This window comes from Gymnoscopelus braueri, assembly GCF_963280865.1.
Source record: "Gymnoscopelus braueri genome assembly, chromosome: 12".
Taxonomy (NCBI): Eukaryota; Metazoa; Chordata; class Actinopteri; order Myctophiformes; family Myctophidae; genus Gymnoscopelus; species Gymnoscopelus braueri.
The window spans coordinates 19,414,025-19,434,252 of NC_137614.1; the positions used below are offsets into that span (position 1 = coordinate 19,414,025).

General features: G+C 40.6%; 2 protein-coding genes across 3 annotated transcripts in view; both read right to left on the minus strand.

Annotated features, from left to right (window-relative positions):
• Window positions 1-5,623, minus strand: part of LOC308096413 (protein-glutamine gamma-glutamyltransferase 2-like) — a gene marked incomplete at both ends in the record, with an annotated part of 17,246 nt that extends 11,623 nt beyond the window's left edge. Inside the window, 8 exons of the mRNA XM_080443835.1 lie at window positions 545-600; window positions 842-921; window positions 1,222-1,354; window positions 1,992-2,163; window positions 3,708-3,851; window positions 4,102-4,220; window positions 4,594-4,827; window positions 5,440-5,623. Coding sequence (XP_080299961.1) covers window positions 545-600; window positions 842-921; window positions 1,222-1,354; window positions 1,992-2,163; window positions 3,708-3,851; window positions 4,102-4,220; window positions 4,594-4,827; window positions 5,440-5,623 — 1,122 coding nt within the window. The remainder of the gene's footprint in view (window positions 1-544; window positions 601-841; window positions 922-1,221; window positions 1,355-1,991; window positions 2,164-3,707; window positions 3,852-4,101; window positions 4,221-4,593; window positions 4,828-5,439) is intronic.
• A 2,528-nt stretch (window positions 5,624-8,151) lies between these two features.
• Window positions 8,152-20,228, minus strand: part of LOC308096163 (pleckstrin homology domain-containing family G member 4B-like) — a 38,314-nt gene continuing 26,237 nt past the window's right edge. Inside the window, exons 16-26 of one of the 2 annotated variants that reach the window (XR_013934112.1) lie at window positions 19,613-19,862; window positions 19,226-19,315; window positions 18,746-19,051; window positions 18,321-18,491; window positions 18,034-18,211; window positions 17,346-17,462; window positions 16,791-17,069; window positions 15,540-15,769; window positions 15,131-15,190; window positions 14,449-15,032; window positions 8,152-8,209 (exon numbers count right to left, since the gene is read on the minus strand). Coding sequence is in view for 1 of the 2 variants with exons in the window: in XM_080443486.1 (XP_080299612.1) it covers window positions 15,152-15,190; window positions 15,540-15,769; window positions 16,791-17,069; window positions 17,346-17,462; window positions 18,034-18,211; window positions 18,321-18,491; window positions 18,746-19,051; window positions 19,226-19,315; window positions 19,613-19,862 (1,660 nt within the window). In the remaining variant the exon portion in view is untranslated. Of the gene's footprint in view, window positions 8,210-14,229; window positions 15,033-15,130; window positions 15,191-15,539; window positions 15,770-16,790; window positions 17,070-17,345; window positions 17,463-18,033; window positions 18,212-18,320; window positions 18,492-18,745; window positions 19,052-19,225; window positions 19,316-19,612; window positions 19,863-20,228 lie in introns of those variants that run through there. The other variant, XM_080443486.1, reaches the window with a different exon arrangement.

Sequence of the window (20,228 nt, forward strand, 5' to 3'; positions counted from 1 at the left end):
TGATAGTCTTAAAAAAACCATACAGTGTCATACTGATGTCATGGCGGCCTATGGGAATCTACAGTATTCGGTGTATGACATTGTTATAGTTTTTAAATCAATCTTATGAATAGGACAATTGAAATCCTACATAACATTGGTATGCTGGTGTAATGACATCTAACATGTACAAGCATACTGCCCTTTGTTCTTAACCACCCTAGCGTCCCTATTCTGGGCATGCCATAATAGGCAAACATTTGGCAAAACTACATGTATATAGTTTAGGTGGTTAAATGTTACATTTTCCAGCTATGTCAGTTACTCATTCCTCATCACTGCATGTTTTGAAATGAAATGTTACCAACATTGATTGACTTTACTTGAATCTATTATCAAACCTATATCATTAACACATTTGATCTTTGTTAGTGAAAAAGGTTTTTACTGTAAATTTCAGGTTTTAATATCCATCATGACAGAAAATATGCAGGATTGTTTAAATATTCTACCCATTTATGGTGTTTTCCTTCAAATGTAACAAGAAGCTGTAGAACAAACTCACCTCAGCGAAAACAAAGGGGGCGTCATACTTCTTGGTCATCTCACCTTCTTTGATGGCTGTGAGAGGAACAGGCCCACAACAAAACACACCTGACAGACACACAGAAACCAAAGACAGACTTCAAACATAGAATGCAACTCTCTATTCTGTTTTATTCTAATGTAATTCTCACAGACATACTGGGGGACAGATACCTTTTTTTACTTTATCAATTACACTACGGACTACCAACAAAAGTCAAAAGATCGCCAACTTAAAATCTATGAGAGAATGTCAAAATGTTGTTTTGTTTTTCACCTTCGCTCTTCTCCTGTGGGGTGGGGTCACTGGCTTGCCAACCATCAAACCCTTCACCCAGATCAGGTCGACTCATCCAACTATCCACCCACACATGAAAGTTCCTGTTCATGTTTTTAGATAGAAGGTACATAATAATGGATTAATAGATTATTTAATTTGAAATATCCTGAAAATTGCACAGATCTTCAACTACAAAAAAAACGTTTGTAATGAGAGTGAAAGAGAGCTGTTGTGTTTGTGGGAGACAGATGGAGAGAGATTGAGAAGTAACTAAATGTATACTTTGTCATATGATTGTGTCACTTGGCTAAAATAATAGACTAGAATGGCCGTTAACTATATATTGCCTTGATAATATACAGCAACTAAACACTTACCATATAGAATCATCATCATCCATTCTTTTCCCGTCCTCATCGTATAATTTCTCTATTAACAGGTTGGCGTTCGTATCGTGTGCTGATCCAAAATTAGTAACCACTCGACAGGGGATACCAAGTGCCCTGGACACTTGAGGAGAGAAGGGAAAGTCACACGTCAACAAAAGGAGGTATTGAAAAAGATACTTGAGATAGCTCGTCTTGTGGAGGTTAAGCAATACAGACATCAAATAAAGTGACAGACAGGAAGCAGATAGGCCCAATGGCATATTAAGATACTATTTTAGGGTCAAGATAAAGGGCAATTTTATGAGGCAACAAAGATAAGAAACATGCAGGTTTTTTTTTTCTTTATTTAGATAGGAGAGTGTAGAGAGACATGAAACTGAGATCAGGGACAGGGAAAATGTGAAACATGATGGGAGTCAGATTTGAAAAGTGTGGAGGAGAAGCAAGTGGTTAGTGCAAAGTGGTAAGCTGATTTATTAATGACAATTGGAATGAATGAATGAATGAATGGACAAACAAACGACTAAGCTAAGGACTGAATTGCACAGTGTATCTAGATAAAATCATTACATCTCACCCACATCCCCCCCCCCCCCCCCCCGACACGTACACGCACACGCACGCGCACGCGCACGCACACGCACGCACGCACACACACACACACACACACACACACACACACACACACACACACACACACACACACACACACACACACACACACACACACACACACACACACACACACACACACCAACCTGTGCATGCAACGGCAGCAAAGACCCAGCACTGGCCATAGCTGACAGAGCCACTCTCGGCCCACTTTCGCAAGATGTCTCCACTGCCTATCCAGTGACCTGGATGTTCTCCATCCTCATAGTCACCACTCCAGTTCCCCACTAACACACCCCTATCATCATTGCTGTTGATCTGAGGGCAGACAGAGACAGAGACAGAGACAGAGACAGAGACAGAGACAGAGACAGAGACAGATTGAAAGGTGAGTTAGAGAGGGAAAGGTAAGGTAAAATCATAGACCATAATTATGTTGGTAGGCAGGCCATATGTCACAAGCAAACTTCATCATATTCTCATTCATGGATACATCTATTAGTTTTTGAAGTATACACATTTCAGTATAACAGTCTAAGTATAGAGCATATTACCACCATGGCTGTCAAAGCTGGCCTGAAATAGCCCTGGAATTCAGATTCATCGTAAAGCTGTGTGGCTATCATGATCCAGTTTTATGACACTGAGGTCTTCCTTTAAGGAAGTAGCTCTCAAACATGTTCATGTCAAGGACCCCCAAATCGATACGCAGTGGCCCGTGGACCCCCATTTAAAACGATTTTGTGCCATGGACCCCCAAAAACAAGATGTTTGTTGCAGAGTGAAACCTATGATCTAAATAGTCATTCTTATACATTCTCACATTGGACTAACTTCTAGCCAGTGAAATAATGACTATAATTAACCACTTTCAATATGGCATGTCAATATGGTATGTCATGATAGGCAAATATCTTCCTAAATGTAAAAAAATTGCAAAAATATCTGATTTACAAGCTCACAACGCATTTTGATGCAGTATAAAATAGGCCTTAAATGGTTAAACTGTTCCTCATTTTGCTGGGGACCCCCTGGAACATCCAGAAATCTAAAGTCTTTTCTTCAACTTCAACAGGGTGTAGAGAGAAGTTGTAAAGAGTGTATACATAAAAAAAAATCTGAAAGGGCAGACACGGAGTGCTTGCTGTGGTACCAAGGTAACGTCTTTTGGAACAGCTCAAAGGGCTATTCACAGCCTGGTTACATGGGGTTCACTAAGTGCAGGATGGCTCCAGTGCACTGGTCTAGCCACTAACTCCTTCATTCCTCTATCCTGCCATTCACGTATCCATCTATCCATCCACCCTGCCATTCACTTATCCATCCATCCATCCAGTTTAAACAGATCTCCAGTAATACTCAGTACTCTGGTCACATAGACAGTGTATCTGAGTAACAGCATTTTATGGGGTATGCTGGCAACGATTTTTGTAAATAATTACTATTCAGACTAGTAAAATGGTGCACATTCAAATTCACATTTGATTCCAGAGAATCCAAACTACCTCCTGCAACTTTGTTGAGGATTTTGATTCTTGTGCTGCACTGTAATTTTACTCTCTTCATGTGTTTTATTTGAATTTATTAAACTTTTCTATTCTTTGAACTTTTTAAGTGTATAAAGGTGTCCTTTTATAATGTCTTTCATAATGCTCTTAATATTTTGGGTAAATCACTTTGGAATTGCCTTGAAATGTTGAAATGTGCTATGCAAATAAACTTGCCTTGCCTTGCCTTGCCTTGCCTTGCCTTGCCTTGCCTTGCCTTGCCTTGCCTTGCCATGCCTTCTGTTTATCTTTGCATCCATTAATCAATCAATCAATCAATCCATTCAATGACTGATCCATACACCCTTCACAGACCAGACACAGACCCACCATGGCACTCAGCACCCTGGTCACGTAGACAGAGTTTCTCCTGGCAGAAGTGTCCTGATCAGCATCAGCCACAAATTTAGGATTTTCATCCAGGATCTTGAGACACACATCCAGAATACCGGGCTCAAACTGCAAAGAAACAAAGTAAACAAAAACTCTTTAATAGTTTGTGTCACATAAGACTTGTTCTGTGACACTTTGATCAGTTGATAAGCTGGATGTTAAATCACATTTAAGGATTAAAAGGTGTGTGATTCTTACATTTTATGAGTTGTTAAATGTTTTAATATGTAAGTACCAAACTATTTTTGCTATTCCTAAAATGAAATAAAATAAAATAAATGATGATAATCTAGATGAGTGAGTGAGTTTGTTATACCTGCCCAAAGTTCCACGATGTTCCCTTGATTCGTTTGGGTGTGCCTTTATAGACAAATCCATGTTGAGTTAAAACATACTCCTGCCTCTTTTCCTCGTTCCTCATGTAAACAGCATCTCCTATGAGCAAGTACAAGAAATACAGCATTGAGCACAAACATTAACACTGGCATCATTAGAAAGCTAAGAATCCCCTTTCTGATATTGCAATATCAGCTGAATAATCTCAATAGAGCAGATGAATGAGTCCTCTTCTCATTATAATTAACTGAGGCACGCTGTTCCTGCAAAGTGCCCAAAAGAGAACGACTGGTTGTATTGGGTATTTCTGTGGTGTGATTATGTGTTAGCTGTGTGAATGTGAAAAGGGGTGTTGCTAAAATAAAGGAAGTGTGCCTAGACACAGGAAGCCATCCCATGACACATAATGGCAAAAAAAAAAGTGTGTACAAGAAGTAGTAGCAGTCGCAAGGGAATATATATATTTACTTACTGGGACACCAAGCATTAAAGAGCAAGACGAACTCCCCAAGTCTGGTTTTCGTTCCATCCTGGTCCAGAGTTAGAGAATAAAGTCCTATGGGGGCGTTGGGCGAGGAACTGATGGATACAGACACTGCGTTCTCTGTGGGACCATTACTGACGGACGCACTCCATTCCGTGTCGACTGTGTAGTCTCTCAGACCAAAGCAAACTTTTGTGTCAGACTCTTTCCTGGGTAACGGACCTGAGGAGTGAGGAAGCAGTGAGATGAACACCAAGTGTATGGACACATGTAGGGATAATGCATCATATTCATACATGCACACACACACAGTCACGCACGCACGCACGCACGCACGCACGCACGCACGCACGCACGCACGCACGCACGCACGCACGCACGCACGCACGCACGCACGCACGCACGCACGCACGCACGCACGCACGCACGCACGCACGCACGCACGCACGCACGCACGCACGCACGCACGCACGCACGCACGCACGCACGCACGCACGCACGCACACACGCACACACGCACGCACGCACGCACGCACGTACACACACACACACACACACACACACACACACACACACTTTTAATTCTAACTATTTAATCCAACAACAGTTTTTCCAAACACATTCCACAGGATTCACATATTTTAGGAGCTTCAACAAGGTTTGTGGTCATTTAAGGACAAAGTATTCTCTGCGACATGATCCAGCAACCTATCACTAAGAGACTAAACAGACATCACACACATCAATACAAAAATGTAGTCATTGCTGCTCTCTCCCTCTCTCTCTATTGGACATACAGTGTAGCATGCTCTGTGGGAGCCACAAGGCTAGTACCTGTCTCCACTATGAGGGTGAAGCTTGTTTTGCCAGGGGTGAACTTCTGCCCGCCAGGCTTCAGATATAAGTTGACTATAAAGGGTTGTCCTCTTCGGACGATCAAACGCTCATCTCCATTCAGCTCTGTATGGTGGCTGTTGTTGTTGGCTTTAATCTCCAAATCCCAGCGCTCGATGTCCATAGCTGCTTGTTTCACAGAACAAAGAACAAGGCAAGTATTTGTAAACCAGAGTTTAACAACAAATGGTAAATGGTGCATTTATATAGCGCTTTTATCCAAAGCGCTTTACATAGATTGTGCATTACATTCACCCACTCACACACACATTCATACACCGATGGCAGAGGAAACCATGCAAGGCACCAACCTGCTCATCGGGAGCAATTAGGGGTTCAGTGTCTTGCTCAAGGACACTTCGACACTAACTCTGGGGGAGGCCCCCAGCCCGAGATCGAACTGGGAACCTTGCGGTTTCCAGTTCCCTCTACCTGGCCACTCTACCCCTGAGCCACTGCCGCCCCGGCAACAAGGCAATTCAACGTGCTTTACACAAAATACGAAGACGTTAAGACACAGCGCATAAAGACACAAAAGGATCATATTATAAAAGGACATTTAAAAACAAGATTAAGTTCAATTAAAACAGAGATTAATAAAAATCAAATTCCAGGATAGAAGAAATAATCCTAAATTGAAATTGGCTTAAGTGAGGATGGGCGGGTGGGCAGACAGACCACGTTGTCACGCTCATGACGTCACCATGACTCAGCTTTAACCATATAAGGAGTTCCCAATGCAGCTACGCCCAAATATGGAGTGTGTTGTCTAACCTCAATATGTCATCATGGCATCAGGCGCAAACAAATCAGTCAGCTCCATATATGTGCACAAAAGGGGGCATGCCCAAATATGGGCATATATATACTGATGACATCAGGGATGTCCATATCCTCCTATAATCCTCCTATAATTTGACAAAACCTCTGTGGTGGGTCGACGGTCGACCGACGGTGGTGAGAGCAAAACTGTGTGCCGGTTCTCCTCAGTGGCTGGAGCAATTGATCTGAATTTGCACACAGCCATTGACCATTACCATTTGGTCAATTACCGTTTTTCAATTTCACCTAATCTCAGCTGTTTATTAGCGATTTTGTGTCAAACAATGTTGCCATGGTTACGGCTGCCCAGCAGTGGGATGGCCCCGCGAGCGATGGGATCTATAACCCACTGTCTGCCACAAGAACACACAGAGAGAGAGTGTGTGTGTGTGTGTGTGTGTGTGTGTGTGTGTGTGTGTGTGTGTGTGTGTGTGTGTGTGTGTGTGTGTGTGTGTGTGTGTGTGTGTGTGTGTGTGTGTGTGTGTGTGTGTGTGTGTGTCTGTGTCTGTGTTTGCGACGGGACGCAATAACCCCACGTTTGCAACTACTTTCGCCTGCGCACTTCACCGGTAGGCATAAAAGAGACAAGGACTGACCATAGACTGTAAAAAATGTGGACAACGGGAGCCCCATTGGTGTCTATAGACCATTTTTAAGCCACTTTTTCAGCTAATTCAATTCCGCCATCTTCCGGTCCCGAAAATAAACTGGAAACAAGTGCTATTGGCTGCAACCGCAGCGAGGGCGGGTCTTCACTCGGTAGAACCAGTAGAAGCCCTAGAAACATACATACCCTACTTTATCATTAATAAAATAAAATAAAATCAAGTGTAAAGTCCGGCCAAAACCCCATTCGCTTGAATAGAGAGTTATTGCTTCTGCAGCCAGCAGGGGGGAATTAGCTAAACTAGCAGCCATTCAAATGAACTGTCACTTCAGTTCATCTTAAAAGCCAGATGCTTGCCCTGGGACTGACAGATACAGAGATCTCCATATATGGGTATATCAGTCGGATTGGCGGTTTGTAGGTGTGAGGGCTGTGTACCCGCTGGAACTCTAGATACAAGGGGCGAGGGCCGCAATGCTGCCCCCAGCCTATAAAATGGGGAGAAAACGAGAAATTGAATCAAGTAGGCCCTACAGTACAATTTAGTAATAGCCTACTGTGGTTGGCATGTATACATTATACTTTAGTTAAAAGTATTGATTGATTGATTGATTGATTGATTGATTGATTGATTGATTGATTGATTGATTGATTGATTGATTGATTGATTGATTACTTTATTTAGAAGTTTGCAAAGAAAAAAGCACATGGAAGTGCAGTTCAAAATACAAGTTCAACTAAATAGGATTGAAAAGCCCCAAAAAGCCTACTGGCTTGTTTCAGTTGGGGTCCTCACGTGTGCATGTGAATAGATTTCAAGTTATTTAATCCACTGATATTTTTGGTTGCTTTAAACATGTAGGCCTTTTTTTTTTAATGATCCAAAGTTCATCATTTGTAAATCATTCTCAAAGCTAATTTGATCCACTATGTACTTAGTTCATGAACTGAGTGTCATTAGTTCAACATGTGAGTGTTATCTTGCGCCAGAACTCCTTCTAAAACGCTATGGACCAGAGCTAGTGTTATCTAATGTCACCCTAACATTCCTGCCGACCACATTTCTCACAACTTATAAACCTGACACCCAACGGCTCTCTCTGCTGAGTTCTGCTTTCACAGAGCAACACACGCAAAAAGTTACAACAACCATATCAATAATTATACATATCAATCAATTAATAAATATAAATGCTGAAAGACAGCTCTTGTTTTACCTTGAGTCATGCCTGCAGTTACGTTCTTGTACAGTGGCTTCTGCAAGTGGTTTGGGTTCTTCAACTGCAAACAGAACGTATTAGTTAATAATGGCCCCTACGGAGTAACAGCCAGTGAGGATATTTGTAGCATGTGAAATCTGAGCAGTAAGGTCCCCCTGTACTCTGTCCATCCCCTCTGTGACGCTGTTTTTACCCTGGGTTCAACCCTATTAGCGCTGGTCCATTGCGGTAGACAGTGGTGGAAAGTAACGAAGTACATTTACTCAAGTATTGTACTTAAGTACACTTTTCAGGATTTTTTTTAACTTTACTGGAGTAGGCCTATTTCCAATTTTAAGTAAGCTACTTTTACTTCTACTCCAACTACTGTACATCTCAGAGGCAAATATTGTGTCCACCACAATTATTTGAAATTTATTTTTAGTGGCTTACTTTTTTATGGTTTTTATTATTGTTACAAAGCACACATTAAGCACTTCAACCCTATATACATTTCGGCCATTTGAAAATAGCCAATCTACAAGCTCACAATGCATCACCATGTGAGCATTGTGAGCTTGTAGATCTGCTATTTTCAAAAGATTTGTATACATTTTATACATTTGAAAACTTGTGAAATTGGTACTTTAAGTACATTTTGATACCAATATTCCGGACTTTTACTTGTAACAGAGTATTTCTACAATGCAGTATTGATACTTTTACTTAAGTAAAACATTTGAGTACTTTTTCCACCACTCCCAATAGAAGGAGTTCTCCTCCTTCTAACGCTATGGACCAAAGCTTAGCGGAGAGTGTGGCTGTGTAGAGGGGGTCTCCCCGAACGCGTGCGTACCTCAGAAGTTCCGGCACTAAGCACCGTCTCCTGTCCAGTGTCCAATTTGTATAGGCTATGCACTGAAAAGGGCCCTTTTCTGACCCTTGACCTCACTGGACGGCCCGCCACTTTTTTTTACACCTTAGTGCCGCTTAGCGGAGAGTGTGGCTGTGTAGAGGGGGTCTCCCCGAACGCGTGCGTACCTCAGAAGTTCCGGCACTAAGCACCGTCTCCTGTCCAGTGTCCAATTTGTATAGGCTATGCACTGAAAAGGGCCCTTTTCTGACCCTTGACCTCACTGGACGGCCCGCCACTTTTTTTTACACCTTAGTGCCGCTTAGCGGAGAGTGTGGCTGTGTAGAGGGGGTCTCCCCGAACGCGTGCGTACCTCAGAAGTTCCGGCACTAAGCACCGTCTCCTGTCCAGTGTCCAATTTGTATAGGCTATGCACTGAAAAGGGCCCTTTTCTGACCCTTGACCTCACTGGACGGCCCGCCACTTTTTTTTACACCTTAGTGCCGCTTAGCGGAGAGTGTGGCTGTGTAGAGGGGGTCTCCCCGAACGCGTGCGTACCTCAGAAGTTCCGGCACTAAGCACCGTCTCCTGTCCAGTGTCCAATTTGTATAGGCTATGCACTCCTTTGAACAGCATCTATCAATTTAGATAAATAATTAATGTTTTAAATCCGTTTTTGTTACACAGAAACATAATATGTGATATATAGCTTCGTTTAAATGCTTAATTTATAGTTTTAATGTGCAAATGAACCGTTTTTCAATGGTTTTCAATGGTTTCTTTTTACTCTAGAGGGTACTCTTATTCTGAAGAGATCGTCCACCGGAAGTCTTATATTTGCTCCGTTATATTTGCTGACTGAACACTGCTGGACCAAAGCTAGTTCAACAACCCCCGTCCTCTTTATCCTGCTATTGGACCGGAGCCCATTCAACTGCTGAATGGTGGGAAACATTTTTTATTGGAATGTAGCCTAATTAGAAAACTGTTGTTCTTTTTTTGTTTTGTTTAAACAAAGTGTAGGCCTATACCCTCATTTCTCTTGAACCTCATTTATTCATTACTTCCCTAAAGTACTGCATATTTATTAGATCTCTTATCTGAACACTAGTGGCTCACTTTACTATTATTTATTTAGCTGAATCAGAACCTGTTTTATTTGCCATTAAGTATGTTTCAATAGAAGTAATTTGACTTTTGTGACATTCTGCAGACCACAACTTGTGATTATAGTCTATATGAATTTGGGATAGCTAGCCTACTTTACCATATACGTTTCAAATAAATGTTTTATGATAGACTTTAATGGGCCTGAAATCCCAGTGTTTCATATTTTACAGGACTCTTGTGCTGCACACTGCACTGTAATTTGATTCTCTTATTTTTGTTTTATTTTAATTTATTCTTAGTTTCTATTCTTGTAATTTTTTAATAACTATTTTAATTGTATTCAAATGTCCTTTTAAAATGTGTTTATTTTTCACCGTCTTAATGTTGTGTAAAGCACTTTAATTGCCTGGTTGTAGAAATGTGCTATACAAATAAACTTGCCTTAGTTGAGAGACATTCTGGTTCAATAAACATAGACCATGGACAGCCAGCAGGGGTACAGTTTTAGGTATTGCACAATGCAGCTTTAGCTAATTTTTGGGTTGCCCAGGTCAGTAGGATGCTGATGTGAGGGCTGTCCCAGTTACATAATGGCTGAACAATCCACTCCATTTATCCAAAGCTGGAAAGGGTCTCCATAAACCATCACGCCTCAAAAATCACAGATTACTACACAATGGACCTCAGAGCCTGATGGGAAGGAATGACCAAGGTTGTGAGGGTTTTTGGAATGAGTAGAAACGAATATAGAGCAAAAACATTAAGAGTAAGATATACAAATGTTGATATACGTGTAAATATTAAAGTAAATATATGAATATAAGTGATGTAAGTGTAAATCCAGGTATAAGCAGAGTTAACCGTATTATAAGTAAATGGTTAGTTGTAATGTTGGTGAACTACAGTATATTATAACCTTCAGCTTATTCCTCCGTAACGGATTCTAAATTAGTTTAAAATAGATTGCAAACAAACCACACACCTGCCACAAATAACACAGAACACAGAACAGATCGAATAGAAAACCATTTTTCACCATAAATAATTTATAGTATTTTTGTAGTTGTTACAACATATATTAATGAGATTTTACAAAGTCAAAAGTAATAATAAAGAAATCAAAACCTTTTACAAGATTAATAAATTACATTTCACAATGTATCTTTTCAGAAGATTCCACTGGCATAATTCAGCAATTTTCTTTACAATGCAAACATATTTCTTTTTACAAACTTAATCAGGTCAGCATTTTGACTGCTGGGTGGACTTTGGAGTTTTCAGTTTATCAGTTTTCACTTTCACTTTGATTTGGGTGTTGTTCCCACCAATACAAGCATATTACTGTCACTCTGAAAACTAAAATCACGTGTCCAATCTTTCTTATTTAGCAAACTGATGAGCTAAACAATACTTTAAGTTAAACAAAGCTGGAATCATAAATCACAACATAGTTTATAATCATTAAAACCACTTGTGCAATTAGACGACACAGTGGTCATGCTGAACGCACACAACTTCCACTTGTTAAAATTACACTTAGCCTATAATCAGTGGTCTTGCCACTGATTATTACTAGTCCTGCAATCTATGCTATGCTAACTATCTTAAATAATCCTCACTCTGATATGATATAGCTGAAGACACTATCCCTATATACAGTAAGTAACCCTAACACTTTAGCTTGTTGGTCATTACCTTTTCAGAGTCTGTTGGTTTTCAAAGAGCACCTGCGCTCAAAGAGTGGGCTAGATTAAAACATAGAATATAAGTAACGAGAAGACGTACTGTATAAGACACTAAACTCAACCCGCAATGCACGACAGAGTCTGTGAGTCTTGTAGTCATGTCTAAGTTGCAACGGTACTCTCTTTGGAATAGGGAAGTATCATTATCAGGCAAATTTGAGTCATCCTAGTATCACATCTCCAAGTTAATGATAGTTCACAGTGAGCTGAAAGGAAGAAAAGTTAAAAAAAAAGTACAAGTTGAGAATGAGTGACAGGATGTGTGAAAGAGAGAAAGCAAGAAATAAAGCTAACTTTTTTTTTTTTTACATTTGTAGGTGGCCTGCCATATACTGTTACAGTGGTTCTGAGGAAGAAAACACAGCACCATGGCCAAATAATTAAAAACAAAATTACATAAAAAAAACATTAAAAAGAAACATGAATGATCTTACAAAGAGCACATATTTCATTACAATCATAAATATACAATAGGTTTTCTAATTTCTAATGGTCATTCTTCATGATGCCAAAGCTGGTAAATTGATGCATTTGGAACCAAAGATGGACCCCAAATAGTAATAAGTGGTCTGTGCCCCATCTCTGAACAGTAGTTGTGAGCCTCCCTTTTGCTTTACTTTTGCATAATAGACCCATTTACTGAACACAAAATTCTGATTGAAATATCACTAGACTCTGTCTGCTTGTGCTTTAACCACATAAGCCAAATATTTAAAAAAAAATGTTGAATGAAAAAAAGAAGAAGAAATGTCACCTATAATGACATTACCAAAATAGGGACACCCAGTTGAAAGTGGTTAACTGTCCAAAAGGCAAAACCTGATGTTAAAAATATGCCGCAATGGACTAACAAGAAAAAATAGTTTTCTCTGGCAGTTTCTCTGGGGTGGCTCTGCCAAAACGGCAGGGGACCTGCAAATCTGGCTTAGAAGCTTGCCGGGTGATTTAGGGCAGTGGTTTTCAAAGTGGGGTCCGGGGACCCCGGGGTTCGTTGAAGGAGTTCCAGGTGTTAATTTCACTAAGTCACTTCACTTGAAATTCTTACAATGTAAAAGATGTACGGCAGTGCAAGTGGCTATTCTATGTCTCAACATCACTACAATGAAATCTATTTCTCATGTAGTAATAATGACATTTAGATGATTAAATTAGAATTCGACCTTAAACATCTTTTCATATCAGGATGCCTAGGACATGATTTGAGGGTCCATGAAATGAAAACGTTTAGGGCAGCCATGCAGGTCTGTGTTGGCTTGTTACAGAGGGAGAAACCTGTACCGAGTTCTGAAAAGGATACAATTAACCCATTCCTTTCCATGTTTGAGAACATTCATTTATGACAATCGGCCCATTGTACAGTAGTTTCTATGTACAGTAAACAAATTGTGATCATGCTTTTATGGTCAGACTCATCACACACCTCCTACCCTAGATGTAACCGTAATTATTACAAGTTTCATTATCCTGGGTCATGGTGTACACAGTCAAATGTTCTAATCTCAGAAGGACAGACAGGTGGCTGGAGTGCAAATATATAGAAGTTCTGGTGGGGGCCTCGTGAACATGCCTGTGGAAAATACAATCAAGGCCCAACGTCATCCATCTCCTAGCTGTGGGGTGCCCGCTGGCCTAGCGGTTCAGGCGTATACCACATATAGGCTTTACTGGTGCCTGACAGCACGTCGCGGGTTCGAATCCCAATCCCGAAGACCTTTGCTGCGTGTCACTCCCTGTGTCTCTCTCCCCGTTTCCTGTTCTTCTCCACTATATACTATACTATACTATATATCAATAAAGCCCCCCCAAAAATAAACATGGACATGGATGCTGTAGTTGTACATCCCACAGGCATGCTTGCTTATCATAACAAAATATACTAAACCACAAATAAAAGCAGGCTGGATAATAGTGTCCGATCCATTTCAGGTCATAATAATCCTATTCCGGGTCTGTGATATGCCTTCACGTTATGGCTTCACGCTGTGATATGGCTTCACGTTTCATCCAAGTCTCCCAGACAAAGCTACCCGTGCTAAATCACCAGGGCAGCTTATTATTACGATTTTTTGGCAGGTGTGCACACACACCTTAATCTCATCCCACTACCACAAAGGCCCCTTGGGTGACTAGTGGTTTCTCCTTATCTCCATGAGAAATTCAAAGATCTCATTCTCAATCTCAGAACAAATAAAGCAATTTGAACAAAAATAAAACTTGCCAAAAGAACAGCAGCAGTATAAAAAGCTTCAAAGAAATTAAATCAAAAATACATTAGAGCAAATAGAAAATCTTATTTGATCCCTGCTTAAAATAATTGTACAGGAGGTACAGTACAGTGGATCTGACAGTAAAAGAAAATTGTTAACTACCGGTAATGAGACATGCATAAATCTCTTTTATCTCTCTTTTAAACAAATGGGAGTGAGAATGCAACACAGTTATGAGTTTCATACTGTATCCACCAAATGTATCAATATTTTTGCAAGAGACCCATTTTACATTTACACATTAAAAATGTTCAAAATAGACAACTGATTAAGTGGTTCTTACCAAATGTTTCTGCAGTTATATACGCTCATTTTCATTTTGTGCTGTCTGGTATATCAAACATACCTTTTATTTTCTTTGTATTGCAATTTGCAACCATTTCTTGAGAATGGTTGCAGGCTCAGTGCAGCAGCTGACAGAGTCACATGCAAAGAGATTAATGTTGGGTATGCCTAAAGGCTCAAAGGTCTCGGAGACAAAGCATGTTTTCAGGATGTTGTGGGTTTGAATCTAGCTTGCCGATTTCACATTTCCTGTAAGTAACATTTCTTTTCACATTTCACACTTCTTGTCTGCCTCCTTGCTGAATAAAATCAGTCTGCTCAAATGAGAGCGGATGCATCACTCCACTTACAGTAGGTAATCACTCCTCTATCAGTCCCATCTCTTCTCTTGTTACGGAACCAGACCTCAGTATTTCAAACAGTGGCAGTTGAAATTACCACAGGTCTGTGTCTGTGTCAGGTGGTGAACATGTGTTCCTCCTTTCTCCTCCGAGTCAAAGCTAGCAGCTGCAATGAAGTAGATTCCAAAAATAGCCTGTTATAATTGAATGTAACAGTCTGGTTTGGATGAAGTTAATCCATCCCTCCATCCTCCAGGAAATGTAGGGTGACCAGCAGACCTCAATATGCGCAATGGACACTGATCTGAAAAGACATAAATTATACAACATCAAGCGCATCAGATCCACATTCTGTATCATAAAGAGATGAAATTGTAAAATGTATATTATGCCTTTTCTTACCAATAGTAGAATATTCACACTTTAAACCTCAGTTGATTTTCCAATGACAATGTCATTGTCCTGTTACAAGAAAGATATCACACATCAGATACATGATTAAAAAAATATATATATAAAAAGATGAATAGACTGTTTTAAATACTTGATGGCAATTATGATCTGGGAAAATCTGTGTCAAAGCTCCAAGTTCAGCTTCAACTTACAATATAACATATAGATCTTCCTGTATTCAATTCGTACAGACGTTCTGTGCAGACGTTTCATGGGACCGGGGCTTATTAAAATACATAGAGCATTTGTAATGTGAGAATCCAGAAACAAGCTCCCAAAAGATTTTTGGTCTGTATCCATATTTTAAGAAAGCAGTATTTACTGATGGATGATCACATTATAATTCTTTAGTTTGTACCTGAGAAGTAGTCAGGACCGGTGGCTTGGGTGCAGTTCTTCTTTTCCTGTTTACCATTGGTGACTCATTCGTCCTCAGGCTAGGTGTTCTACTGAGTGATGGGTGGGGCTTGGAAGTATGGGACGCAAATGAGGAGGAGTCAATTGCATCTCCACCAATTGCAGAGAGGCAACCGTGTTCTGAGTTGCCAAAGACGCTGACATGGTCTCCTGAAGATTCTGTATTGTCCACTAGGTTAGAAAAACACAAAATGCATAAGACATAAACCCATTTTATTATAGAAAACAATGAGATTATTTTAGGTTTAGATGCAAATATACATACTGAATAAACACAACAAGGAACTAGAAAAAGTGCTCCTCCGGAGCACAGGTCTCCGCCAGGTCAGGTAGGTTATTGTGGGGCAGCAATGTTAAAAATTCCCCAATCAGGATGAAATATGAAAGATCGGACAGATCTGTGTTGATCACAAGACTGGTGGCACTATTACAGGACAATATGAAAAGGGTGGCATGTCTTCCTCGGCCTAGTGGGAATGTGCGTGCAAAGTTTCACGGCAATCGGAAGATGCATTTATGATTTGAGGCATTTTGTTCCAAACAAGTCACTCCTGCAAACTTTAAAAGCCAATCTTAGCCATTCAGGATGGATTATGAGAAATCGAACAGATCTGTGTTGATCACATGACTATAGAGATAACGTGTACCGATTTGCGTGATGTTTTGGCAAAATCTGTGGGAGTAATCGGCCTCCTGGTGGCACTATAACAGGCCCATGTGAAACATTTGGGGCAGAGGTTCTGCTCTGGCATCCAGGGAGTGTGTGTGTACAGTTTCACGTCCAGGGCCAACGGTGCCGGAGATTAGCTGTACACAGACCGACGGACACACGGCCACACGGACACACAGACGGACGGACGGACGGACGGACGGACAAGTTGCAAAACATAGTCTCGGCCATGCCTTCGGCCTGGCGGAGACAATTAGTATGATACAATTTCAAGACTTCATATGGTTCATGATTGCAATAGCAAAAACAGAAGAAACAAAATGTACAATTCTGTCACAGGCTGCTAAAGAGCATTGCAGATGGATAATGACTATTTGTGATACAGTAGAAAATGTCTATTGATAAAAAGTGCAATATACTGTAGGTCTGAATCGATAATGATAGGGTAGCGAAATGTTTTCCCAGGACTCCACGAGGCTAGGGCTGGCAAAGGATGCCAGAGACAAAGGGGAATAAACTCACTTAGAAGATAGCCATTTGGTTTCTGCTGTTCACAGTTATGATGAAGATGATGGTGATAAAGATGATGGTTGTTGATTTCATTTTCAGTCGCTGCCTCAGGGGAGGAACAGCCAATGTGATTGGTTTCCACTCCTTGCGATTGGTTTCCAATAGGGGGTAACGAGCCTCGACCCGATGACGAGGATGATTGGCTAAGGGTGGTGGAAGCCGTGCTGCCTGAGCCAATGGAGTGAGGCCGTGGGTATTCTAAACCCCTGTGTGAACAACACGCCACAGGGACTAAAAAAACATAAACAATAGATGTCATCCATGAGATATTAATATGGCAGGTGAATAAGCAAAATAGCACAATACTTTTAGTTGCTGTAAGTAAAATATAGTTAGTTTAGTTTAGTAAATTAGAGATTTAAGAAACATCAAGTGCTATCGGGAGATTTGTATCTCCAACTGACCATATTCACGTATGAGCAAAAGGACCATAATGTGAATATTGTCAATGTCAATAGAACTTTCTTTGGTCTATTGCTGCTAAGTGTCATTTGTAGAACTACTTACTTCTCCCAGGCACAACATAGTTGACGGCACGGTCACAAATGGCAGCTTCACTGGGTTGGATGTCCATGAATGGTTTCTTACCCATTCCCATGAAAACTCTCTCCTTCATGCGCAGCTCTGGAAATAATTCAATGAGTTGATTGGCAACAAGGTTATTATAGTTTTGTCATTAGTTTTTAATTAATTTTGTTTAGACTTTATCAATTCCAGTTAGTTTTATTTCCTTTCTTAAAGTAGGTTTGGAAATGTAGTTTTATTTGGTGAAAGTTTGTAGTTTTAGTGTTAGCTTTCGTTTTTATCATAATATGCAGTGAGATTCAAAAAGGTAATAACAAGTATATGTATTAAAAACATACCATTTAAAATGGTATTCACAGTTAAAACTGGCACAGATAAGAAATGGAAGATAGATTTCATATACAACCAAAATACTATTGTATGGAATAAATTGACAAAGACTACGTAAATCTACGGACATCGCCTTTTAAATTTAGTTAGCACACAGTTTCAGTTAATGATGTATCTTTTTTGTAAAGCCTCATTTTTATTTTCATTTCATTTAACTAAAAATGTTCCCTCCCAATTATAGTTATAGTTGTTTTTGATTGATTGATTGATTGATTGATTGATTGATTGATTGATTGATTGTATTGTATGCCCACAGATACACATATAGTTGTATGTTTACCTCGACTGTGGGCAGCCTGTTCCCATAGGATCCTCTCCACGTCTGTGGTCCAGGCTTTCTTTACCTCCATGCTGAATGCTCTCAGAGTGTAAGTGTCCTCACTCTTCCTCCTGCGGAACCAGATCTCAAAACTCAGACCGGTGACCCCAGCATTGTGTGTCATCCCAATGTCACATGTCTGCAGAAATGAGAGAGTGGTGAACAAAAAGGTGAACCAATGGTTCCAGCTGACTCTTTAAGGTGTGTTCACATCGAACACAAAGCTCATTTTTACACTGTGTACAAACCTTGAAAGACTGTTTGTAGACGTAAACATCGTTGCCAACATCAGTTCTCTTAGTTTTGCTGAAGAGAATGAGGTGCTCAAAGAGAAAGATGCGGCGGACACATTTCTTCTTCCTGAAAAATACAGTGAACTCATCCTGGCGAATGAGTTGTCCCTGTTCCTTCAAATTCACCTGGAGGAGAAGAGAACAGAAGAGAAGAGAAGAGAAGAGAAGAGAAGAGAAGAGAAGAGAAGAGAAGAGAAGAGAAGAGAAGAGAAGAGAAGAGAAGAGAAGAGAAGAGAAGAGAAGAGAAGAGAAGAGAAGAGAAGAGAAGAGAAGAGAAGAGAAGAGAAGAGAAGAGAAGAGAAGAGAAGAGAACTTGATTTGTTTACTCATCTCTTGAATTTAAATGATCTATTCTGTCTACTCTTTGAAGGCTATCTTACATCACAGTCCCGGATGGCGTCCATGGTGAGGAGATCGTTGCCATGGCGCATCTGAAACCGAACCAGGTCTGCAGCAGCCTGGATCTCAGCATTCTCCCTCTCAGGGTTCATCATTTCAGAATCACACACACCTGCATCACATACACTTGGGCCACATGTACCATCGTGGACCATATCATGTGTCTTGTGTGAGCTGGTCAGGGCTAACATGTCCAAGAGCAGCAGGCTGTACTTGCTGATCCTCTGTATGGGTCTCAACAGGTAGGATGACAGGTCCATCATATCTCCTAACTCTTGTTGTTTTCTCTAGGAGAGAAAACAATGTGGTCTGTCAAAATTACTGTAATAGAGTACAGTATATGAATATTGCATGAACTTAGCACTTCTGGTTAGAATTGTGATACATATGCATTCACTACATGGCATTTGTTGAAAACGAAACGCATACAGTAGGAAAAGGGGACAAATGGAGAGGCTGACCTTGAAGATGTCGTGCCGTCGGTGGAGGATCAGGGCATCTGATTGGGGCTTGTTTTTACTGTAATGAGCATACAGGCCAAAACTTTCGCTCTGCAGAAAGAATCCAGTTCAAAGAAAGATTCAGACAATGTGGCTATGTGGCTACTGTCAACTCTCACATATCACAGTTGAGCCAAACGAAGCATAAGCGCAAAACTATTGCAACAAGGCTTTCTATCTATATGCCTGTGTGTATGTACAATATATCGCCGTGTATGTGTCCACTTAAGAAGCAAAATGTAAACATATGAAGAAAGCAATTAAGTGGAAATGGTAATTATGTACAATATGTGGCCAATGTAAATGGACACCAGTATGGTCCTTTAAACGCTATCCCTCTATACTCACATGTCTGAGAAAGCAGCGTGCAACTAGAGCAGGCTCCCGCTGGCAGGCCTCCAGCTCTGGGAGGAAGTAGTGACTGTGGAAGTCATAAAGCTTCTCCAGGTTACCAAAGATAACACCCCTCTTCCCCCTCAGGTCCTGGGGAATGTCTGGCCTGTCAAGCAGGGGGTGGTAGTGGGTCAGAATGTAGCCCAGGGAGCGGACATACTCCCTCTCTGTGAACACCAACTCCTCCAACACGCGCTGTAGCCTCCTGTAAGTATGTACAGAACCATTTCATGAGAACAAAACACAGACAGAAACGCTGTTTGTTAAGGCAAGAGAAACACTTGACTTATACATTTGCTGCTTTTCTGGCATGCAGTGATAAGATGGTTTTGGGATATAGGAATAAAAAAAAGAAAAAAACAACAACAACACACACACACACACACACACACACACACACACACACACACACACACACACACACACACACACACACACACACACACACACACACACACACACACACACACACATTTTATTTAAAAAATCAACAGCCACGACACAGAGATACTGAGCTTCTCTCATAATCTCAGCAGATATATAACAGAAAACAGAAATAGAATAGAATAGA